The sequence below is a fragment of the Hypanus sabinus genome, chromosome 7 (assembly GCF_030144855.1).
Source record: "Hypanus sabinus isolate sHypSab1 chromosome 7, sHypSab1.hap1, whole genome shotgun sequence".
Lineage (NCBI taxonomy): Eukaryota > Metazoa > Chordata > Chondrichthyes > Myliobatiformes > Dasyatidae > Hypanus > Hypanus sabinus.
Genome location: NC_082712.1, coordinates 58,849,516 through 58,876,014, shown reverse-complemented (window position 1 = coordinate 58,876,014; position 26,499 = coordinate 58,849,516). Strand labels below are relative to the sequence as shown.

At 42.1% G+C, this 26,499-nt stretch overlaps 1 protein-coding gene across 4 annotated transcripts in view; it reads right to left on the bottom strand.

Annotated features, from left to right (window-relative positions):
* Positions 1–26,499, bottom strand: part of tjp2a (tight junction protein 2a (zona occludens 2)) — a 143,005-nt gene that overhangs the window by 76,532 nt on the left and 39,974 nt on the right. Inside the window, exon 1 of one of the 4 annotated variants that reach the window (XM_059974718.1) lies at positions 19,535–19,635. The exons of 2 other annotated variants lie outside the window; for them this stretch is intronic. In XM_059974718.1, the coding sequence (XP_059830701.1) occupies positions 19,535–19,558 (24 nt within the window). In that variant the 5' untranslated portion in view covers positions 19,559–19,635. Of the gene's footprint in view, positions 1–19,327; positions 19,347–19,534; positions 19,636–26,499 lie in introns of those variants that run through there. One more of the 4 variants, XM_059974723.1, reaches the window with a different exon arrangement.

The following is a 26,499-nucleotide window of genomic DNA, read 5'->3' as shown; positions in this document are numbered from 1 at the left end:
TTCTGTTGGTGTCTGCTACCCTCAGCCTACTGCCCCAGCACACAACAGCAAACATTATAGCACTGGCCACCACAGCCTCGTAGAACATCCTCAGCATCGTCCGGCAGATGTTAAAGGACCTCAGTCTCCTCAGGAAATAGAGACGGCTCTGACCCTTCTTGTAGACAGCCTCAGTGTTCTTTGACCAGTCCAGTTTATTGTCCATTCATATCCCCAGGTATTTGTAATCCTCCACCATGTCCACACTGACCCCTTGGATGGAAACAGGGGTCACCGGTGCCTTAGCCCTCCTCAGGACCACCACCAGCTCATTAGCCTTTTTCACATTAAGCTGCAGATGATTCTGCTCGCACCATGTGACAAAGTTTCCCACCGTAGCCCTGTACTCAGCCTCATCTCCCTTGCTGATGCATCCTACTATGGCAGAGTCATCAGAAAACTTCTGAAGATGGCAAGACTCTGTGCAGTAGTTGAAGTCCGAGGTGTAGATGGTGAAGAGAAAGAGGTGATATTGGGTCAGAGAGTGGTGAATCTTTGTGGGTGGAGTAAAGAAACTGCAAAGGTTTAAAACAAAACATACAGGAATCATATATAGGCCTCCAAATAGTAGCCAAGATGTAGGGTTGAGATTCCAAAGGGAGCTGGAAATCAAGATGCAAGAAATCCCATTTCAACTGCCTGAAGGGTGGTCCACAAATTTTTCAGACCAATATTTAACACTCAATCAACAAGCCCCTACCAGATTTCCAGATCACATTGTTGTTTGTGGGAGCTTCCTGCAAGTATTTCTCACGTCACAGAAGAGCGTCGATGATTAGCTTTTAAAACTGAGAGGCCATGAAAGGTTTTAAAGAAATATAGATTCTGCTCTTCTTTACAAATAAATAAATCTATCAAAATTTATCACGCTGCAACAATAATTCAACTATTTCAACCAGTTTGAAACCCATGGGAATATTGTAGTCTTTTGGAGAATGCGATAAGGTGGAATGTGAATTGAATTGATTTAACTCCCAAGACAGCAAATTAATGTAGTTGTTAGAACACACACTCCCATCAGTAACTCCAGGAAATTTAGGGAGTAATATCTGAGTACAGCAGACTCCCAGAATTGGTATTTATGCTTTATGTGAACTTGTACTCACCGTACACCTTACCCATTCCTCCCTCATGCGCTTGCCCATCTTCCTCTAAAATGCAACTCTTTAAGCACGTTTGAAAGCAAACACGAGGAAATCTGCAGATGCTGGAAATTCAAGCAACACACAGAAAATGCTGGTGGTCGACAGTGCTTCTCCTTATAGATGCTATCTGGCCTGCTGCGTTCCACCAGCATTTTGTGCGTGTTTCTTTAAGCACGTTGCCTGCATTCATACCACTATTGGTTATAAGAACATTAAGACCATAAGATATAGGAGCAGAATTTTTGTGAATCTCCTCTGAGCATTCCCCAGTTTCAGCACATGTTTTTTAAAATAAGGGTCCAAAACCGCTTACAATACTCCAAGTGAGGTATCACCAGTGCTTTATAAAATCTCAACATTACATCCTTGCTTTTATATTCTAGTCTTCTTGAGATGAATGCTAACATCTCATTTGCCTTCTTCACCACAAATTCAACCTGCAAATTAACCTTTAGGGAATCCTGCACAAGGATTTCCAAGTCCCTTTGCAGCTCAGAATTTTGTATTTTCACTCCATCTAGAAAACCGTCAACCCTTTCATTTCTTCTACCATGTGCATGACTGTACACTTCCCGACACTATTCCATCTGACATTTCTATGCCCATTCCACCAGATCTTTCTGTAGCTTCTACTTCCTCAAAACTACCTCCCTCTACACATCTTCATATCGTCTGAAAACTCTGCAACAAAGCCATCAATTCCATCATCAAAATCATTGACATAAACATAACAATAATAAGTCCCAACATAGACCCCTGTGGAACACCACTAGTCACTGGCAGCCAACCAGAAAAGGCTCCCTTTATTCCCACTCTTTGCTTCCTGCCTATCAGTCACTGCTTTATCCATGCTAGAATCTTTCCTGTAATACCATGAACTCATAGTTTGTTAAGTAGCCTCAAGTGTGGCACCTTGTCAAAGGCCTTCTGAAAAACTAATTCTCCTTTGTCTATCCTGTTCATTGTTTCTTCAAAAAATTCCAACTGATTTGTCAGGCAAGATTTTCCCTTGAGGAAACCATGTTGACTGCAGCCTATTTTATCATGTGCCTCCAAGTATCCCAAAACCAGATATTTAATAATTGACTCTCAACATCTTCCCAACCACTGAGGCCAGACAAACAGGCTTATAGTCTTCTTGAAGAGTGGAATGACAGTTACAATTTTCCAGTCCTTCGGAATCATTCCAGAATCTAGTGATTCTTGAAAGATCATTACTAATGCCTCCACAATCTCTTCAGCCACTTCTTTCAGAACCCTGGGATACACACCATCTGCTCCAGGTGACTTACCTACTTTCAGACCTTTCAGTTTCCCAAGAACCTTCTCTCTAGTTGTTGTAACTTCACGCATTTCATGATCTCTGATACCGGGAATTTCAACCAGATTACTAGTGTCTTCCACAGTGAAGACCGATGCAAAATACTTATCCAGTTCATCCGCCATTGTGTTGTCCCCCATTACTACCTGTGCAGCATCATTTTCCAACAGTCCAATATCCACTCTCGCCTCTCTTTTACACTTTATGTATCTGAAGAAATGTTTGATATCCTCTTTAATATTATCGGCTAGCTTACTTTCATATTCCATCTGTACCTTTTTAATGATTTTTTTTTAAGTTAACCTCTAACTTCCCACTAATTTTTGCTCTGTTTTATACCCTCTCTTTGACTTTTATGTTGACTTCGACTTCTCTTGTTAGCCACTGTTGCGTCATTTTGCCTTTAGAATACTTCTTCCTCTTTGGGATGTGTATGTCCTGTGCTTTCAAAATTGCTTCCAGAAATTCCAGCCATTGCTGCTCTACCAATATTCCTGCCAGAGCTCTTTTCCAATCAATTCTGGCAAATTCCTTTCATGCCCCTGTAATTCCCTTTACTCCACTGGAATACTGATATATCTCACTGTAGCTTCTCCTTCTCAAATTTCAGGGGAAATTTGATCATGTTATGATCACTCACCCTAGAGGGTCTTTTACCTTAATCTTTTAAAAATCAATTCTGGTTCATTGCACAACACCCAATCCAGAATAGCTGATTCCCTCGTGAGCTCAGCTCATAGGCATTCCCCAAATTCCCCCTTTTGGAATCTGGTACCAATCTGATTTTCCCAATCTACCTGCATATTGAAATCCCCATGAATATTAGAACATTGCCTTTTTGGCATGCATTTGCGTATTCCCAATGTAATTTGAATTCGATAGATTGGAATTAAGTTTGTTCTCCTGAACTCCCCACTTGATTTTTCTATAAATGCTGGTTCTTTTCCTTTGAGTTCCTCAGAGTTCATGGCTTTTCTTTATTTTCAAGAATTTCAACTTGTAAAAATATCTTGCCATGGTGTTAAGCCTATTCCTTTCAGGCTCAATCTCTATTCCTTCAAGGACTTCATAAACTACACAGCAACACAGCAGGCAACTGGCACACAAGCTCCAACAGCAATGAGGCAAAATCCAAATAATCTGGTTTTAATTTCAAAAATATTCCCTTATTGATAGAATTTGCAAAGGTACAACACAGGAATTCATGCTCCTGATATTAGTTCAAGTTTTAATCACCATGACCTTAATCTTCCTTTATGTACATTCATAGAGCAAATAGCATGAAGTGTTTTTTTCTTTTTAAAAAAAGCAGGCTCCAGTCCCTTCTCAATAGCAGCCAGGCCCTGAATTAGGTCTCTTTCCCTGGAATCTGTGGTACCTGCAGCAAGGTTCAGCTTATACCACAGCACAGTTACTTGAGTGTGCTGAATTGAAGTATCTTTTGGACAGCCAAGAATTAAAAAACATTCTTTACTTAAACTTGTCAAAAGTTTTAGTTGTCGTGCAGAATCTTCACAAGCTTCTAAGAAAGTAGAGGCACTGCCGTGCTCTCTTCATAATGGTACTTGTGTGCTAGACCCAGGACCAGTCCTCTGCAATGTTAACACCGAGGAATTTCAAGTTTTAACCCTCTGCATCTCTGATCCCCCAATGAGAAATGGCTCACAGATGTCTGGTTTTCTCCTGCAGTCATTAAACAGCTCCTTGGTCTTGCTGACATTGAGTGAGAGGCTGCTGTGGTACCACTCAACAGGTTTTCAATTTCGTTTCTATTTACTGATTCATCGCCACCTTTGATTCAGCCAACTACAGCACATTTAAATATGGTGCTGGAGCTGTGCTTAGCCTCACAGTCATAAGTGTAGAGGGAATAGAGCAGGGGGCTAAGCATACAGCCTTACGGTGCATCTGTGCTGCTGGTGATTGCAGCTGCAATCCAAACTGACTGGGGTCTGTAAGTGAAGAAATCAAGGATTCAGCTGCACAAGGAGGTATTAACGCCAAGGTCTTGAAGCTTATTGATTAGTTTTTGAGCAGATGATAGTATTGGGCTGTAGCCAATGAAGAGCATCCTGATGCATGCATCTTCACTGTCCAGATATCTCAAGATTGAGTGAAGAGCCAAGGAGATGGCATCTGCTGTGGACCTGTTACTCCAGTGGGCAAATTGGAGTTGATCCACATCACTTTTCAGACAGGAGTTGGCATGTTTCAACACCAATCTCTGAAAACACTTCATCACTGTAGATGTAAGTGCTACTGGCAATAGTCATTGAAGCAGGTTATGACGTTCTGGTATAATTGAAGTGTCTGCTTGCAGCAGATGGGTACCTCAGACTGCTGAAGTGAGAAGTTAAAGATATGAATGAACACTCCAGCCAGTTGATCAACACAGGCGTTTAGTGTCCTGCAAGGTACCCCACCCAGGCTGGATGCTTTCCACAGGTTCACTCTCATGAAGGATGCTCTCACATCAGCCTCAGGGACAGAAATCACAGGGTCCTTGGGGGATGTGGGAATTCGAGAAATTGCCTCCATACTTTGAAAGTCAAAGCCAGCATAAAAGGCATTGAGCTCAGCTGGGAGTGAAGCCCTGTTGTTAACTACATTGCTTGGTAGGAGGTGATAGCAGTTAGGTTGTGCCAGTGTAGTTAAGCATGCTTCAGTGATTCAGGTTTGGTTGGGAATTCCCACTTTGCTTGTCAGGCGGCTTTCCAGAACTCACACCTGGACTCCTTGTATTTTACCTTTTCGCCACTTTCTGATCCTCTGCAGATTGCACACCTCATGGTTTATCCAGATTTTCTGGCTGTGGAAGACTCTGAATGATATTGTGGGGACACATTTGTCTACGACTGTTTTGTAACGTCCGTGACAACCGTGGAATATTGGCTCAGATCCTCTAATCAGTCCTTGAACACAGATCAATTCACCAACTCAAAACAATCCCATAGCCGCTCCTCTAACTCTCTCAACCATCTCCTCATCTCTGGAGCTTTGCTCTTCAGCCTCTACCTGTATGCAGGTAGGAGGAAGATAGCCAAGTGATCAGATTTACCAAAATGCACTCGAGGCATGGAAAGATAGTGCAAGTTAGTTCATAGTGAAAGACATTACTCTAGCTGATTATGTCAGCATGACCTTAAATTTACTTCTGTATATATTTCACGAGCATCAAGTCTGAGGTCTTCTTTATATATTAAAAAAAAAGAGATGTAGAGTCTAGTTCTTCAGCTTGAAGTGACCAGAATGAGTTATATAGTGGCTGCTCCCACAGAGTCTTCAGTGTTTCAGTGTGTACCTGTCTGTATTATGCAGTTTCTGGTATCCCAAGACTGGGAAGTTTTAGCAAGTGATGCACCGGAGTCTACCCAAGTTATGAAACTCCCGGTAGCAGCTGATGTTTGTTCTGACTGGGCATCCCTGGCAACAGTTTGTAGAGGAGTCCTTTCCTACGCAGCGCAAGGGGGACACTGACAAAGACCAGTGCATTCCATCCCGCATCTGCTTGGCAAACTTATCTTCCTGGAGGATAGTCATCTGTCTCAACTACACCGTAAACTGCATGATAGCCAGCTGTGGGTCACTGAAAGACTTGAAATTGATGGATGGTGGAAGGGTGTGGGGAGGGGAGAAAAAGGAGGTCCTACTTGCCACTAACTTTGCAAAACCTTTGAGCACGTTTGAAAGCTACGGTGTCCAGGCAGGGACAATTGTCTAAATGACTGATAGTCAATATGGGAACTATCCATCAGACCCACTGTCTCCTTCTCTCACAGGGCTCGTGGATCTCCTATACCAGCCACTGGTAGTCAAGGGGCTCTTTTCTGCAAAATCCTCTGAGAGGCAGAGTGCCATTGAATGAAAGGTTCCAAATCAACATTGACCACTCCTATTAATACCACAGGCACAAAGAGCCACTTCGCATTCGCCTGCCCACGGTCAAAACATGCAAAAGAATGTGAGGTTCAGGTTTAATGGAAAGACTTACTTACCTCACCATAGACAACAGGTAGAAGCAACTTCATTACTGGAATGCTCTGCCCAAAGTGCACGTTCCAATATGGGAACCAAACTAAATACTTCACCAAAACAAACACTTGGAGGACTATTGATAAAACACATTAGCAGTGCAGAGGAGATCAAATGGTACCAAAATGATCTTTCTAAATAATCCGCAGAGATGCAATGTATCATTCTACAATTCATGAGGTACAAATCAAGATGATTTAAGAGAGGCTGCATACACAATTACTGCTAATTGATATATTTGTCACCATTCGTTTGATTCTATTTCACGTTTGAAGTAATTTGTTGCCAGCACAATTAAAACTCTTTAAAACTGGCAGCATTATACCTGTTTAAACTGAAGTAGAGAACCAGGCTGTTTTAATGACCAGAAACAAACTTCAGATCACCTTATAACAGAGAGGGAAAAAGTACACAAGCCCAATTAAGACAAACAAAAAGTTTGAAAGCAGAAAGAAGAGGCAAGCAACTCACAAATCTCCTGTAAAGCCTGAACGAATGCATCAGATGGGCCCATTTTCTTTGCAGCGCTTGTAGGGACTTCATACCAAAGTGCAATGCTGCACTATAGCGATCACCCAGAGCTGGTCAGCCTCACGGCTGGGATACATCCATTTCCAGAATTTATCAAGCTGGATTACATAACCTTAATACACTGCTGCCCTACATGCACCACAAATCCAGCCAGTTCTATTGTACTGGAGAGGCACAACAGCCCATTCAGGATGCATGTCAGTTACAGAACCTTGGCTGCCACGCTAAAATTCAGTGCATTATAACACCATACACACCAAATAGGGACTATGGTGCATGATCACTGCAAATAAAACAGCTAATCACATCCAAGCTTAAAAAATAAAGTGTAGGTGTGTATTCTACTAGTTGTTCAACTTAAAACTAAACTCGCTTTTTCATCTACTACTTATAAAAGGCTAAACCTCAACATTATTGCAACGATGGATTAAACGAGGGAACTAAAGGAATGATCCAGTTATGTTAACTATTTGCTGCCCACTTGGGCAAATCACATCCGTAGAATCAAGAAAATACTTTCCCTTCACACCAGTGTGTGAATCAATTCCCACAAAAAGTCTTTAAATGAAAAGATCAAATCACAGTGTTTGCATGCATAGTATACCCGGGTAAACTGAGCACCAAACAGACAGGGCTACAGATATAAACATCAATTCAAGTTACCGCTAAGATTAGACAATGTCCTCAGCGTAGATGTTTAAAGGATCTGTAAAAACAGATGGGTAAATTCAGAGCAAAGGAATACTACAAAGCTGAAGTCTACAGGCAAGGAAGCTCAGGGGCTTCATTAAAGAATTAAAGACATACCGGGACACAACAGGAGGCCGCTCAGCACAGGATGTTCAGTGAAGCATTTCATGCAAAGAAGGTGATGGAAAGCTGGAACTCTCACTTTCAGCCAGTGGGTGCTTTACAATATCTATAGAATCAGAGGTTTGATATCACTGACTTTAAAGATCAGTCGCTGCTTTCTCCACAGGTGTAGCTTGACCTACTATTTTCAGTATACCAAAGGGAGTCAAGATCATAAAACAAAGGATACCCCATCCAGAATGATGGCAAAACCCAGCTGCCAAGAGCTAAAGTCTGACACATATGTAACCATGTCCACCCAGACCTGTCAAATAGATGAAGCAGTTCCCCTTTCAAGTTCTTGGGTGTCAAGATCTCTGAGGATCTAACCTGGTCCCAACATATCGATGCAGTTATAAAGAAGGCAAGACAGCGACTGTACTTCATTAGGAGTTTAAAGAGATGTGGCATGTCAACAAATACACTCAAAAACATCTATACATGTACCATACGAGAGCATTCTGACAGGCTACATCACTGTCTGGTATGGGATGGGGGGGGGGGGGCTACTGCATAGGACTGAAAGAAGCTGCAGAGGGTTGTAAATCTAGTCAGCTCCATCTTGGGTACTAGCCTACAAAGTACCCAGGACATCTTCAGGGAGTGGTGTCTCAGAAAGGCAGTGTCCATTATTAAGGCCCTCCAGCATCCAGGGCATTCCCCTTTCTCCATTTTCTCATTATTACCATCAGGGTAGGAGGTACAAAAGCCTGAAGTGATTCAGAAATAGCTGCTTCTCCTCTATCATCTGATTCCAAAATGGACATTGAACTCTTGGACACTACCTCACTTCTTTAACATACATTATTTGTTTTTGCATATTTTTAAATCTATTCAATATATGTATACTGTAATTTTTTTACTTACTATTTTTCCTTCTATATTATGTGTGTCTTTGAACCACTACTGCTAAGTTAACAAATTTCACAACACATGCCGGTGATCAGCCTGCTTCTGATTCTCATGATGTTCCAATCTCTAACTGTTCCATTCCAGGAGATATCCAGAAATGGATAACACCAGAGAAAGTCCAAGTAATGAAGACCTGCTCTCCAGAACTAGCTGCATTCCACCCAAACTGTTCCTCTGTAGTTATGGTGGTGACATCAACATGGACCAAACAAATTAGTTTTGAATACAAGGCAAGAGCAACAGCCCTTGAGATCTATTCAGCATTGGGCTGAAAGTGATACTGAGGAACAATGGCTGAAAATGAAGTTAATGTTTATCAAACAAAAACTCTTCAGAAGTTGAAATCATACCTCATACACAGGAAGGCAGTTGTAGTTGGAAGTCAAGTCATCCCAGCCACAGGACATTATTGCTGGAATTCCTCAGATTAGTGTCCCAGAGCTAAACCACCTTTAGTTCCTTTAAAGACCTTCCCTTCCATTAAAAGTCAGAAGGTAGGCAATTAAAAATGTTTGCAATTCCACGGCAAAGAAACTAGTTCATGTCTGCAAGTATGAAAACAACACTGAGGTCTGGGCTGATTAATTGGCAGGTAATATTTGCATCACAAAAGTGTCAGCTGATGACCATTTCTGACATGAGGAAACCTAACCAATAGGCAACTGCAATATCATTGTCAAGACCCCCACAAGCAACATTGAGGGCCATCACTGACCAGAAATTCACCTGAAACAACTACACAATTAGTACAGTTTTAAGAGCAGGTAAGTGGCTAGCTATCCTGTGGTGAGAGAATCAGCACATGGCATTTTAACACCTCTCTGTTACCACAAGCAGGACCATAATCCATTTCACATGCTTGGACGAGCACAGCCAAGAAACTCAACATCATCTGGGACAAAATAGCTGGCTTCGTTTTTACACCACCCCCACCACGGAAGCTGCAGCGTGTATGACCAGCAAAATGCACTGCAATTATTAGACCTGCCTACACGGGCAACGCCTCCAATCCCACAACCACTGCCACCAAGGGCAAGGGTATCAGGGCATATGAAAACACGATCTGCAAACTCCTAAATCACAAACCATTGTGACATGGAAATATATTTACTGGCCCTTCACTTGCGACACCTTGCCTAACCGTGCTGCAGGAATACTCCCAACAGTAACTCATCACCACTTTATTGATACTTGGCAATGCAATAAACATCAACCTCATTCATGATTCTGAAAAATCAATAAATAACCTAAGAAACAAATGAGGCAAGTTATGATGCAGGTCCCCAACTAGCCACTTAGGAGGCTGAATGGTCCCCCTATTCAAATATAGATTATAAAGCGTAACTTAAAGAGCATACGCATGCCAGTCAGCGTATTCAGCATATTGTGTTTCGTCCATCACCACAAGCCACCCTTGTATTTCTGCACAAGTTACCTATTAAAATGCTGTGCCTCATCAGGCTGACATTTCCAAAACCAAGAGCAACCAGAATTAAAAATAAACACGTGCACAGCTCAAATAGATTTTTACCAAACCAGGGAGCTTATGGCTGTTGGAAAAGCTGCATCACATGCTAAATTATTCAAGTTGCTTCAATTTTCCTTGGTTGCTGTTTTAGCACAGTACCCAACAACTCAAATCTCGCCAGGATTAAAAGCTGCTGCAGTAGTCATCAAAATAACATGAAAACCATGCAGAAAGTACCAATCTATAAGTAAAAGTACGCGCACACACACACACAAAAATCAGATTTTAACATCCTAAGTAATATTTAAAAGGGAGTTGGAAAGTGAACAATTACTAACAGTGGCAAGTGATCCGTTCTGAAAGGTTGTACTTGATAGTGATCAATAGCAGAACTCCGTCAGAAAGTGGAAAAAGAACAAATATTTTGTAGAATAATCTGTCGCAGTTCTGCTGCATCTTTCATACAACTGGCAAGACTCATTACGAAGTGGTTTTGGAGTGAATTTTTTTTTTAAAAATGCAGTTGCCAGAAATTTAAATAGAACAAAATGCTGGAAACACTTGGTCAGGCAGTATCAGTGCAGTGAGAATTTTTGACTTAAAATATTAACTGTTACTCCTTCCATTGTCGCTTCTGACCAACTGAATGCTTCCAGCATTTTGTGCTTTTACATATTTTTGGTCCATCTTTTGGTTCATCATGTGCAGGTAATAGGTAATTTATGCAGAAATACAAGGGTGGCTTGTGGTGATGGACAAAACACATTATGCTGAATGTCCTGACCGGCATGCGTATGCTCTTTAAATTATGCTTTATAATCTATACAGGTTTCCCCCGCTATCTGAAGGTAAAGCGTTCCTATGAAACTGATTGTAAGCCGAAATGTCATAAAGCGAAGAAGCAATTACCATTAATTTATATGGGAAAATATTTTCAGCGTTCCCAGACCCAAAAAAAACCTACCAAATCATACCAAATAACACGTAAAACCTAAAATAACACTAACATTTAGTAAAAGCAGGAATTATATGATAAATACACAGCCTATATAAAGTAGAAAAGTTGTATGTATGGTGTAGTTTCACTTATCAAAATTCGGGAAGACAGTGAGCTAAAATCGATTTGGAGGAAAAAAATCAGCACGTACACGCCTACGCATGTACATACATATGTACGTATAAGCCTACGCACGTACATCCATATGCACGTACATGCATGTGCACACAACTGCCCGCACAAGGCTTCACGGTCATGGTAGTCTTTCTCGGGGTAAAGACACGTATAAAGCGGATGTCTTTTTTTCGTAAAAGTGAAAATCCTCTTTGGTTAGCGAAAACAGGTACTAATGTAGGTCTTTCCTAACAGCGAGCTGTCGTAAAGCGAACGTTTGAAAAACGGGGGCCACCTGTGTTTGAATAGGTGGACCATTCAGCCTCCGAAGTGGCTAGTTGGGGACCTGCATCGTCAATTGCCTTGTTTGTTTCCTAGGTTATTTATTGATTTTTCCAGAATCATGAATGAGGTCAATGTTTATTGCCAAGCCAAGTACCCTTAAAGTGGTGATGAGTTGCTGCACTTCTTCTGTTGAGGGTCCTCCTGTCGCATGGTTAGGCAGGGTGTCGCAACTGGTGAAGGGCCAGCAAATATATTTCCATGTCACAATGGTTTGTGATTTAGGAGTTTGCAGATCGTATTTTCATATGCCTTGCTACCCTCTGTGGTACAGGTTGTGGGATTGAAGCCACTGCCTGTGTATCTCCACCCTGACACCTGCTTCTGTCATTGTAATACATTAAAAAGGACACAATAAGAACACAAAGCTCCCACACAGAAACGTGAGAATGGAATGTTCTAGACATACTGACTTAAAGACAAACGATGGCTGGAACACCAGAGAACACTACTCTCTGTACAAGATCTTGTGGGAGCAGTCAGCAACCCAGTTCAGAGCTTCATTCGAAAAGCAACACATCTAACAGTAATGCATTTCCTCTGTTAACAATGAATCAATAAACCTATTTATGGAAATTATTTTTATTGACAAAGTATCCACTATTTTCAAAGGTCACAAAAGATTCCTGTGAACTAATCATGAGATTTGACACATTAAAATCACCAGGCAATGTGCAGTGCTGAAACAGATAAAAGATGTTTGCCAGTATGATGTCATGTCCTACCTCAATTGCTAACCTCAAGTAAAATGCTGCCTTCTTTACAAACAGAAAATGTTACATCATCAAATGATTGTCTATTACACAAGTAATGACACGTGGGATGGAGATACAAAAACTACCAGAAGAGCTGCAAGGCGCTGCTCCCCTTCCCTGAGAAGCAAGTGGAAAGTTAAAGGACTGAAGGAGGAAACTGATAGGAGAGGACAGTTCACCAAGGGAGAAAAGGGAAGGGGGGGACCAGCACCAGAGGGAGGTGATGGGCAGGTAAACAGGAGTAAGAGGGGAGTCAAACTTCATGCCATCAGGTTGGAGGCTACTCAGACAGCATATGGGGTCCTGAGAATGGTCTCATCACAACAGCAGAAAGTGCCATGGACTGTGACTCGTCAGAATGGGAACTGGAATTAAAATGGCTGGTTGCTGGGAAATCCTGCTTGTAGCACCTGAAGCAAAAGTGCAAAATTCTCAGCAAAATTCACTTTCTAAAGCACTGTACCTCATTAACACTCTCTTCTTAAAACTTGCATCTTTCACTGAGCGCTAGACCTAATACCAGTGAAAACTAGGTGCAACACAAGAAGATAATTCTTGGGTGAAACATCTTGATGTTACAATTGCAAATTTGTTACTACCCTTCAAGCACCATGCCAGGAACAAAGAGCCACGTAACCATCAGTGAGACTACTTCAAATTAGGACTCTAGGAGGACAGAAAATTTTATTGTGCAAAAACAGCACCAATCTCTAATATCTGAAGAACCCTGATGAAAGTCAGCTGTGTTATCTAATAACCTTGGTAACCTTTTTTAAAAAAATGCAACAAATGGTCCTTTGAAACATGTTGAAAGAATTCCAACAGAATCTACCCAGGGCCTTTAAGGTAAACAATAACAACTTTAAAAGAGTCAAGCCTGTGATTGTTCTTTTTTTTTACTGGGTTTGGTTCTATTTCTGCAATAAGCAGCAGAGACTAGGAAATATCCTCACCCCACCATTCTGCTTCAGATAAACTGCATGTACCCCTGAGGGAAAAAAGCAGCAAAAAAAAACAAAATACAAAAGAATCATCAGAAGAAATTCATTTCAGATCTCAAGCAAAGCTTTTCAAATGAATCACCACTAGGCTGAATTGCTTTGGCTTTCTGAAGACTCACATTTTTGTCACAGAATGCAAGGCAGCAAGCCAAAGTTGTTTGGGGTCATTGACTTCATTGTCAGACGCAGTTTTTAAAGAAAATAAAGTTACGCAGTTTGAGCAACTTGTCAGCCTGAAAAATATATTCAAGTATTCCCAAAAAAAAACAGCTACAAATCTCATTGCTGCATTTTCAACTGATTACTTCAAGGAAATTTAGTGGCTCACGTCACAGGCAGTATGATTTTTACTAAAACGAGGTGAGATTACACAAGGCCCCGAGTTTGTTAATGAATAATGCAACTGTTTTGACAGTATCCATGTCAAGTAACAGACTCTCTTTATACAGTGCACTTGAGTGCCTTGCGATAAAATATTTCCCTTTTGAAGTGCTTCGGTACTGGAAACCTGGCAGGCAACTGCCCACAACAGATTTCAGCAGATAGAAATTTGAAAAGAAGGTGATTGTCAGGCAATTTTGGCTTTGGCTTAAACAGTAAATGAGAATACAAGGAGAGCATTGAATTAAAGGCTTGGAACAAACTGAATGTGACAGTCCAATTAAAGGCAAAACTCTCATCTCTTTGGAATTCCAACTATTTAGCTTCTGACCTCTCACAGTTAAACTTCACCAGGTTAACATAGGTAACTACCAATACAATAAGGAGAACACAGAAAGGCAATCAAAAATCCGGAGGTGGGGGGCAGATTTCTAAAACAGGAGAACAGACGCTAAACTGGGAGGACAGAATCCATTAAACTATTACATTTCTGCTCTCTATGCAAAATTTCACAATATTATAACCAGGTTTGTAGCTGAAACTCAGTAGACAAATTATCCCAATACTTTAAAATTGTGAAAAATGTACAAGTCAAAATCATGCACAAATGGATGCATCACAAAGAAGGTACACAAGTAACTATGCGTCATTAGGAGTTTGAGACTGGTACATCACCAAAGACTCAAACAAACTTCTACAGATGTATGGTGAAGAGCATACTCACTAGCTGTATCACTGCGGGCGGTGTGGGGGCTCCAGTGTGCAGGATCAAAAGAGGCCGCAGAGTGTTGGACTCACACTGGCACAATCCTCCCCACCATTGAAGACAACTTCAAAAGGCAGTGCCTCAAGGTGAGTAATGCTTCGTCACTGAACTTGGAAAAATAGAGGGCTATGGGTAACCCTAGGTAATTTCTAAAGTAAGTACATGTTTGGCACAGCATTGTGGGCCGAAGGGCCTGTATCGTGCTGTAGGTTTTCTATGTTTCAAACTAGATATTCATTTCTTCCTCTCAGAACAAGTGCGCACTACATTACATGCTCCCCGATAACTGAGTATCATTCCACCACTCCCAGGTGAAACGATACACGTATATCTATTTACTCATCTGATATGTCAATTAGCACAACGCTATTTCAGCTTGGGGGCAGAGTTCAGGGTTCAATTCCAAAGCCGGCGGCATGCAGATTGTACATCTTCCCTATGATAGTGCAAGTTTAATCTGCGTGCTCCACAATTCCAAAGACATTGTAAATTATCCTGTGATTAGGCTAGGGTTAAATCTGGAGTTGCTGGTGGCACAGCTGGAAGGGCCAGAATAGCCTATTCCATGCTGTTTCTCTAAATGAATGCTAAACATCTTACAGTGAAAGATATAAAGGAAATTGACAACCACTGCATTAAAAGGCAAATTTTCCACCACTGCTCCGTTAGCTACATATATGGCACCTCACCCTTAAAAGATTCACATTATGATATTTGCACTTGAATTAATATCAGGTCAGGAATGAATGTTAGACGCATATAGTTATTTGTTTTAAAGTAAGCTTCTTTGATCCAGCCATGTCAGACAATTACTGCTGCCAAAAGGGAGAAGTTTAAATTTGGGCAATATTCCTGCAAGTAGTAGCTGTTTTTGATGTTTGATTTTAAGAATTCTTCCCCATCTTTAGTCTCTCTGTCCTCCTCTCCCACTTACCCCTAACCATTTCCAACTCTAAAACCTCTACCCATTCTCCATCGGATTTGACCAATTTCCTTCCACCATCAAGCCTCAGTTCATTCACGCTCAAAGATGACAGCTTATTTGTTGACAGGCTCCTGATTCCTTTGTGCCACATTAACAGAGCTAATAAAGACTGAAATCAAGGTGAAGTGGCAAGGCTCCAATATAGACTAATGGGTACACACAGTGAGATATCGTGTCCCAAAATGCTCCAAGTCAATCAATGCACTGCCCAGCTCTTCCTTCACCCTACCTTAACAGACATGCTTCAGCTGTTTGCCAACCACTCGCTGCTATTCTCCTCCCCCTCCAAAAGTTCAGAAATAACATCTCCTCCTTGCTGACGATTGACAAAGGCACACCTCAAGAACACAAGCTTAGCCCGCTGTTCTACTCTCTCTCCACTCTGGACTGTGGCCACAGCTGACACACCATATACTAGTTCACCAAGGATACAACTTTTGTTAGTAGAAACTCACGTGATGACAAGAAAATGTGAAGGAATGAGATGGATTGGCTAGTTAAGTGGTGTCACAACAACCTTGAACTCAATGTCAGGAAGATGAAGGGCCTGATTGTGGACTTCAGGATGAAGTCAGGAGTTCACATACCAGTCCTCAATGAGGGATCAGCAGTGGAAAGGGTGGGCAGCTTCAAGCTCCTGGGCATCGACATCTCAGGGGATCTTTCCTGGCCCAACATATTTGGTATAGTTTGTCTAGCAAATTTCCACACAAGTACATGGAGGGCTTTCTGACTGGTTGCATCACCACCTGGTAAGGAAGCTCCAATGCACAGGATCCATAAAAAAAAGCTGCAGAGGGCTGCAAACTCAGCCAGCTCCAACATGGACACCAGCATTCCCATCGTTAAGGACATCTTCAAAAGGTGATGGCAGCATCTATCATTAAGGACGTTCACCATCCTGAACATGCCCTCTTTGTATTACTACATCAGGGAGGAGGTACAGGAGCTGGAAGAACCACCTAATATCTTCGAGATAACTTTTTTCCCTCCACCTGCAGATTCCTGAACAGTTCACGTACACTACATTACTATTTTGCTCTCTTTTACCTTAATAAATATTTCCTATTGTAACATAGTAATTTTTTATGCATTGCACTGTCCTGTTGTCATACAAAAAAAAACAAACTTCATGACAAAAGTAAGAGACAATAAACTGATCCCGAATTCAAACTGTTTCCTTCCAAACAATTCATGGCCAGAAGATTTGGGTTCACAGCTCATTTTGGAAATCTGCTGGCACTCATCCACTGTAGTACTGAGGGACTACTTCCCTTTAGGCAGCATAAAATAAAAACAGAATTTCCTCTCTTTTCATAAAGAGCTGCTCATATAACAGATAGTCATCTCTCAATCAATGCCTTTTAAAAAAATCTGAAATGACTTGTTATAAACATTCAAGCAACACACACAAAATGCCAGAGCAATTCAGCAAGCCAGGCAGCATCTATGGAAAACAATACATTCGATGTTTCAGGCCAAGACCTTCTTCAGGTCTGGAGAGAATTAAGATTAGGAGTCTGAATAAGAAGGTGGGGGAGGGAAGGAAAAAACACAAGGTGATATGCGAAACCAGGAGGGGGAAGGAGTGAAGTACAAACTAGGGAGTTGATTGTTGATAGTGCTGGAGAAGGGGGATCTGATAGGAGAGGACAGGAGGCAGTGGTAGAAAGAAAAGGGGGAGGAGCATCAGAGGGAGGTGATGGACAGTTAAGAAGATAAGGTGAGAGAGGGAAATGGGAATGGTGCAGGGGGGGAGGGTACATTACCAGAAGTTTGGGAAATCATTGTTCATGCCATCAGGCTGGAGGCTAACCATACAGAATACAAGGTGTTGCTCCTCCAACCTGTGTGTGGCCTCATCACGATGCCATGGACTGACATGTCAGAAAGGGAATGGGCAGTGGAATTAAAATGGATGGCCACTGGAAGATCCCGCTCTTAATGCTGGACGGAGCATAGGTGCTCGGCAAAGCTGTCCCCCAATCTATGTCGGGCCTCACCGATATACAGGAGGCCACACTGGGAGCAGATGACCCCAACAGACTCACAAGTGTCACCTCACCTGCAAGCCCTGTACAGTAGTGAGGGAAGAGGTTTAAGGACAGGACAGCACTTGTTTTGCTTGCAAGCAGGTGGGATTTCTTTGGAGACTCTGCAATTTCTGCCATCTCCAAAAGGACCCCACCAGCAAGCACATCCTTCCCTCCAATGTTGTTGTTCCGCTGTTTCAAAAAAAGGCTCCAAGCATAAAGTAGGAAATTATAGGCTGATGAGTCTGACATCAGTTGAGAAAGTTATTGGTAGGTATTACTAGAGACCAGATATACAAGTATTTGGATAGACATGGACTGATTAAGGATAGTCACAATTGGCTTTGTACATGGTAGCTCACATCTAACCAATTTCATAGAGTTTTGAGGAAAGTGGATGAAGGCAAGGCAGAGGATGATGTCTACATGGACTTTAGTAAGGCCTTTGACAAGGTCCCGCAGGGGAGGCTGTCCAAGAAGGTTCTGCAGATTTTCTCGTTTGTGATTGTTGTACACACAAACTGGTTGCTATTCTTCTCTTACAGCCTCTGGACTTCAAAAATACATCCCTGACAAAAAAGTGCTCCTTACAATAGATTTTACACCATGTTATTTAATTCTTACTAAACGAGTTTCACTGCTTTTGCAAGGTATATCTCCACACAAAATCCTTTCAAAAATCACCATGTTTTAGCATCCAAGACCTGAATTTTGTGCCTATTAGACCTTCTTTTCTTACAAAGAAGGAAACCATTTCACCCAGCAGATATATGTTGACTCTCAGAGCAACTCCATTCCCTCTCTGTAACCTCTCTCACCTCATCCCAGTTCTCCTACCTCCCTTCTCACAACACCTACACCATGGATACTTTGCAATGTCCAATTAGCTAACAATCTTCTGATCACTGTTCTACTTGTGGTCCAAATCATTTAAATGTTACCTTCTCTAAAAGGACATTTGTTGATTTTAAACCGAAAACAGAATGTACCTGCATGCCAAGTATTTGAATTTTAACCAAGTTGATTGAATTAGCAACAAAGATTGTTGCTGGAAGACAATTTCCTGTTCAGTAATCACCACCAATCAACATTTGTTTGCAAATATTCCAAATTTATCCACTTAAAAAAAATCAAAACTGCAATTGTATTGTCTCTTCACGTACCCACTTGTGTCTGAGATCCGAGTATCAGCCTGAACACTTTTTCTGAACACATCTTTCCTTCAAATAGTTGGCACGGGATAAAGAAGGCACTGAGCCCAGCACCGCACTGGGAAGGTTAAGCTTTGAAAATACGTTAAGGATATCTGGGACAAGAGCAGAGGATTGAATTATCTCTTTCAAAGTGCTCAGGTCCAATGGGCCCTATGGCCTCTTAATGAACAGAGTAAGATTTGAAACACAATCTTCTCCCATGAAGAAATCCCCCCCCCCAAAAAAAAACATACGATAAACGTACTAGCGACTAACAAGAGTATCTGGCACAGAGTTGGTTCTGCACTGAAATTCACGTAAGACGACGAATTAAGTAACCTAGCGCCAAGGACGTTGTAAAGTTTAAGCCATCGTGCAATTTATACAAGATTAACGGATAAAGGAAGAAAATGTAAGACCAGGCACATTCGCCCCGTAGGAGCAGGAGCGCAAGCCCTACCGGGACGTGAGCATCCAGCACGCCCCGGCTGCTTCCTGTAACAGCGGGGGAGCCACGGGTTGCAAACTGCTCCAAAAATACGGGAGCTGAAGGCTGCTAAACTCGAGCTGGCGTTACTGCGCGAGTTTCAGCGGAGAAAGAAACAGAGACTTCAAAATAAACGACGCGCAAGGATTAGCAGAAACACTTTATGCAGCCAATACTTGCCTGACCCTGGAATCTCACAGCCATTTTGCAGATCTACAGGTTAGAACAACACAACCTCGTTTCACAAAAAGAGGCAGCATTCCCCACCCCCCCAAGAACCAGGAAGGAGACACCTGGTTCTCCTCCCAGTACCTGGGTCTGGAGCTCTTACACTTACTCTTTTAAAAAAAAACCTGTAATGTTGGTAGCACTTTAAAAAAATAAGTATTTAATTTTTCTTTTATAACTTTACTGAACATGTCATTTAATTTCACAAGTATTTCACTGCCAGTGGGAATTCTCATCTCCTTTGTTACCACACCCCTTCCTTTCTCCCAGTCTTCATTTGAAAATGAGAGTAAAAAGATAGATTAACACTTCTTAAGGGCCTTTGCCGTTCCTTTCCAAAGAGATCCCAACGCACTTTACTGCCCATTTCTAACTCTGTTACAATATTAGAAATGTAGCAGCCAATTCCACCCAGCCAACACCAGATAATCTGATCTAATGCTGTTACGGGGTAATACTGGCCCCACAACTTTGAGGGAAAATTGCCCTGCTCTTAAAGTGTCTTGAGCACTTAAATCCACAGAAGGGTGGGTTTTAACAGCTCTGAACTTGCAGTGCAGCACAAGGGAAAATTCTACTGTAACTCCAGGACTCCGGAGAGAGGGTTGAACAGATAATCTGGATTTTTAAAGGAGTGTTTACAGGGAAGTCCACAAATAGGCCATGCCTGGCTTCTGATACCCAGCCTTGGAAAATAAACACTGGTGTTGCCCTAATTTATCAAATATCTCTGACTACTGAAGTCACGCTAATGTTACATATTGGAGAAACATGACAAGAGAAAATATTGACTTCGATATTCTCGAACATTCTTGAAAAAAAATCTTTGGCCGAGTTTCACATCTCGGCGACATACACAAAATGCTGAAGGAATTCAACAGTCTAAGCAGCGTCGATGGTAAAGAGTAAACAGTCGATGCTTCAGGCAGAGAATTCTTCTTCAGCGTTAGGGATGGGCCTGACCTTGTTACCCCAGGAAGTTCCAAGAGTTCAATCACACCTGTCCTTCGTGCAGAAGCTTCTGCAAAACAAGCCAATCAGGCTGTGATCTGCATTGCAGGTGACAGACACAACAGAATCAGGAAATGGTGGATGTGGTCTAATGTTCTCAAGGAGTCATTTATCGGCATCTCACAACAGATTTCAAATGGCAACATATGCTTGGCTGCTGGTGATATGACTTCCCTACAAGACTCTTCATTATTGGCTAGAGTTCGTCCTCAACATCGTCCAGGTGCAAGTAAGGTAGTCATCCTCCTCCTCCTGGAGCACATACTCAGGATGCACAGTCCAGAATAGATGCTAAAGTTCAGCCCAGACTGCAGAACAGCCCACAGCTTTGTGCTCCACAGAGTCTTCCATGGAAAACACACAGAGATAAACACAGGCAGCTGCTGGAAGGCCATCAACTCAATGGAAACCTTTCGGATATTCCCCAAATGCACTAGTCAACCATACAAGGACCTGTCTGAATCAGAATGCCTCCTGGTGGCACACTCCAAGGTGCAGAATGCCATACTGAGGAATGACAGAAGCCCGGTGCAGCCACTGTGTATCTAGAGAAAGGGTGTGTCTTCCTGTCACTGCACAAGACAAATTACATAGGAGCAGAATTAGACCATTGAGTCTGCTCTGCCATTCATCATGGCTGATTTATTACCCCCCCCCCCCAACCCCATTCTCGTCTTCTCGGCATAAGCATTACCGAGGATCCTACATGGACTGTACACACTGGCTGTGTGGTGAAAAAGGCACAACGGCACCTCTTTCATCACAGACAGTTGAAGTTTGGTATGGGTCCCCAAATCCTAAGAACTTTCTGTCAGGGCACAATTGAGAACATACTGACTGGCTGAGTCACTGCTGGTATGGGAACTGTACTTTCCTCAATTGTAGGACTCTGCAGAGAGTGGTGCGGACAGCCCAGTGCATCTGTAGTTGTGAATTTCCCATGATTCAGGACATTCACAAAGACAGGTGTGTAAAAAGGGCCCAAAGGATCATCGGGGTCCCAAGTCACCCCAACCACAAACTGCTCAGCTGCTACCATCTGGGAAATGGTACTGCAGCATAAAAGCCAGGACCAACAGGCTCCAGGACAGCTTCTCCCACCAGGCCATCAGACTGAATAGTTCCTGCTGACGCAACTATATTTCTATATGCTATTGACTATCCTGTTATACGTAATATTTATTATAAATTACTATAAATTGCACATTTAGACGGAGATATAACAAAGATTTTTACTCCTCATGTATATGAAGGATAGAAGTAATAAAGTCAATTCAATTTAATTCCAAACTTTAATATCCTGACTAACCGAGAAACTATCAACTTCCACTTTAAATATTCTCAATGACTTGGCCTCCATAAGCAATATGTGGCAATGAATTCCACAGATTCACTACCCTCTGGCTAAAGAAATTCTTCCTCACCTCTGTTCTAAAGAAATGTCACTCCAAGCCTGAGGCTGAACCCTCTGGGCCTAGACTCACCCACTGCAAGGAACATCCTCTACACATCCGCTCTATATGAGTCTTGCAATATTCGATAGGATACGAGATCCCCCATCGTTCTTTTAAATTCCAGTGAATGCAGAACCAAACCCACCAAATGCTCCTAATATTAACCCTTTCGTTCCCAGAATAATTTTTGTAAACCCACCATCCGGGAAATGGTACCGCAGCATAAAAGCCATGACCAACAGGCTCCAGGACAACTTCTTCCACCAGGCCATCAGACTGAACAATTCATGCTGAGGACCCACCTCTGGGTCCTCTCCAATGTTAGCACATCTTTTCTTAGATAGGAGGCCCAAAACTGCTCACAGTACTCCTAAGTGCAGCCTGACCAATGTATTACAAAGCCTCAGCATTACATTCTTGCTTTTATATTCTAGTCCTCCCAAAATAAATGCTAAAATTGCATTTGCCTTCCTTACCACCAACTGAATCTGCAAATTAACCTTTAGGGAATCCTGCACAAGGACTTCCAAGTCCCTTGACACCTCAGAATTTTGAATCATTTCTGTTCAGAAAATAGTCTACACATCTATTCCTTCTACCAAAGTGTATGACCATATGCTATATTCCAATTGCCACTTCTTTACCCATTCTCCCAATTTGCCCAAGTCCTTCTGCTGATTCCCAACTTCCTCAACACCACTTGCCTCTCTGCCTATTTTTGTATCGTCTGCAAACTCGACCATAAAGTCATCAATTCTGGCATGTCACTGTCACATAACATGAAAAGAATCAGTCCCATCAAAGACATGTGCAGAACACCACTAGTCACCATCAGCCAACCAGAAAAAGCCCCCTTTCCTCTCACACTTTCCCTCCTGCCAGACAGCCAATCTTCTGTCCCTGCTACTTAACTTCTTGTAATACTGTGGGCTCTGGTCTTGCTAAGCAGCCTCTTGTGTGGCACCTTGTCAAAGGCCTTCTGAAAGTTCAAGTTGACAACATCCACCGACTCCCTTGTCTATCCTGCCTGTTATTTCCTCAAATAATTCCAATAGGTTTCTCAGGCAAACTTTCACCTTAAGGAAACTGTGTTGAATTTGGCCTATTCTGTCATGTGCCTCCAAGTATCCCAAAACCTCATACTTAATAATTGATTCCAACATCTTCCCAACCATTGAATCCAGGCTAACTGGCTTATAATTTCCTTTCTTCTGCCTCCCTCCCTTCTTAAAGAGTGGAGTGACACTTGCAATTTTCCAGTCCTCCAGAACCATTTCAGAATCTAAAGATTCTTGAAAGATCTTACTTAATGTCTACACAATCTCTTCAACTACCTCTTTCAGAGTCCTGGGGTGTAGTCCATCTGATCCAGGTGACTTATCCAACTTAAGACCTTTCAGCTTCTCAAGCACCTTCTCCTTGGTAATAGGAATAACACTCACTTCTACAACCCACCCCCCCCCCCACACTCCCAAAATCTTGGTGTACTGCTAGTGTCTTCCACAGTGAAGACTGACACAAAATACTTAAGTTCATGCACTATTTCTTGGCCCCTCAATACTACCTCTCCAGCATCATTTTCCTGCGGTCAAATATCCACTCTCGCCTCTCTTTTATCTTTAAACTACCTAAGCAAACGTGGTTCATTTCACAACACCTAATTCAGAATTGCCTTTCCATTAGTGGGCTCAATCACAAGCTACTCCAAAAAGCCATCTTTTAGGCATTCTACAAAATCCCTAGCACTAACCCGATTTTTCCAATCTACTTGCATATTGAAATCCCCCATGACTATCTTAACATTGCCCCTTTTACATGCCCTTTCTGCCTCCACTTGTAACTTGTATCCGACATCCTGACTACTATTTGGAAGCCAGTATACAACTCCCATCAGGGTCTTTTTACCCTTGCAGTATCTTAACAATACCCTCAAGCGGTAGTATTCTAAAAGCAGGGTGATGCAAACATGGCTGACAAGGGAAGTCAAAGCCAACATAAAGCCAAGGAGAGGGCATATAATAGAGCAAAAGTTAATGGGAAGTGAGAGAATTGGGAAGCATTAAAAAACAGAAGGTAACAAAAATGTCATAAAGAGGAAGCAAATGGAATACAAAAGTAAGCTAGCCAATAACATTAAAGTGGATACCAAAAGTTTCTCCAGAGATATAAAGAGTAAAAGAGAGGCAAGAGTAGATATCAGACCACTGGAAAATAATGCTGGAGGGGTAGTAATAGGGTAAAGGAAGTAGGAGATGCACTGAATAGGCATTTTGTATCAGTCTTCACTGTGTAAGATACTAACAGTAAGCTAGAAGTTTGAGAGGGCAGAAGTGAGTGAAGCTGCCATTTAGTAATGAAGGAGTACTTTGGAAATTGAAAGGTCTGAAGGTAGATAAATCATCTGAACCAGATGGTCTATGCCCTAGGGTTCTGAAAGAAGTGGCTGAGATTGTGGAGGTATTATTAATTATCTTTCAAGAATCAACAGATTCTGGAGGACTAGAAAATTACAAATATAACTCTCCACTCTTCAATAAGGGAGAGAAGCAGAAGAAAAGAAATTATAGGCCAGTTAGTCTGACCTCAGTTGTTGGGAAGATTATGGAGTCAATTGATAAGGATGGGCTTCAGGGTACTCGGAGGTACGAAATAAAATAGGCTGAAGTCAGTATGGTTTCCTTAAGGGAAAATCTTGCCTGACAAATCTATTGGAATTCTTTTGAAGAAATAACAAGCAAAATAGACAAAGGAAAATTGGTGGATGTTGTGTATTTGGACTTTCAGGTGGCTTTTGACAAGGTGCCACATACAAGGCTGATTGACAAGAGTCCATGGTATTACAGAAAAGATACCAGCATGGATAGAGCCAACTGGCAGAAGCAAAGAGTGGGAATAAAGACAGCACCTTCTGGTTCACTGCCAATGTCTAGTGGTGTTCCACAGGGGTCTCTGTTGGGACCACTTCTTTATTCGTTATATGTCAATGATTTGGATGACTAAATTGATGGCTTTGAGCCCAAGTTTGCAGAAGATAGGTGGAAGAGCAGGTAGTGCTAAGGAAGCAGAGAGGCTGCGGAAGGACAAACAGTTTAGGTGAATGGACTAAGAAGTGTCAGATGGAATACAGTGTCAGGAATTGTATGGTCATGTATATTGGTAGAAGAAATAAAAGAGTAGTCTATTTTTTTTAAATGGACAGAAAATTCCCTAAAGGTTAATTTGCAGATTGAGTCAGTGGTGAGGAAGGCAAATGCAATGTTAGCATTCATTTCAAAAGAGCTAGAATATAAATCTAACGTCGAGTCTTTATAAGGCACTGGTGACACCTCACTTGGAGTATTGAGAGCAGTTTTAGGCCCCTTATCTATGAAAGGATGGGCTGACAGAGAGGTTTCAAAGGAGGTTCATGAAAATGATTCTGGGATTGAAAGGCTGATCATATGAGGAGAGTTTGAAGGCTCTGGGTCTGTATTCAATGTTATTCAGAAGACTATATGACGGGGGGGGGGGGGGATCCAATTGAAACCTATTGAATGTTGAAAAGCCTCGACAGAGTGAATGTGGAGAGGATGTTTCCCATGGTGGAGGAGTTTAAGACCAAAGGGCACAGCCTCAGAATTGAGGAACATTCATTTAGAACAAAGATGAGGTGTAATTTCTTTAGCCAGAGAGTTGTGAATCTGCGGAATTCATTGCCACCGGCAGCTGTGAAGGCCAGATCATTGGGTATACTTAAGGCAGAAGCTGAAAATTTTTGATTAGTCAGGGCATGGAGAGTTACAGGGAGTAGGCAGGAGACGGGGGCTGAGAAGGAAATGCATTGGCCATGAGGCAATGGCGAAACAGATTTGATGGGCCAAATTGCCTGGTTCTGCTCCTGTATCTTGTGGTCTTATATGAACTGCCCCATCCTCAGCCCTATCATTCCAGTGCATAACGCCCCACTAAATTATCTTAAATTCTCCCCTGCAGCTCTAGCAAACTTGCCCACAAGGATATTGGACCCCTCGGGTTCAGGGTAACCCATCCTTTTTGCATGGGTCATACTTCCCGCAGAAGAGATTCCAACTGTCCAGAAATCTGAAACCCAGCCCCCGCACCAATTCCTAAGTCATGCATTCATCTGGAAGATCATTCTATTCTTACTGTCTCTGGCACGTGGCACAGGCAGCAATCCAGAGATTACAACCCTGGAGGGCCTGCTTTTTAGCTTTCTGCCTAACTCCCTTCTTCAGGACCTTCACCTTTCACTACCTATGATGCTGGTATCAATCTGTATCACTTCTTCTGGCTGCTCACCAGCCTGCCTTAGAATGCTGTGGACCCAATTAGAGACATTCCTGACCCTGGCACCTGGGAGGCAAAATAATATCTGAGTGTCTTTATCACATCCATAAAACCTCCTGTCTGCCCCCTAACTATGGAATCCCCTATTGCTACTGCACACCTTCT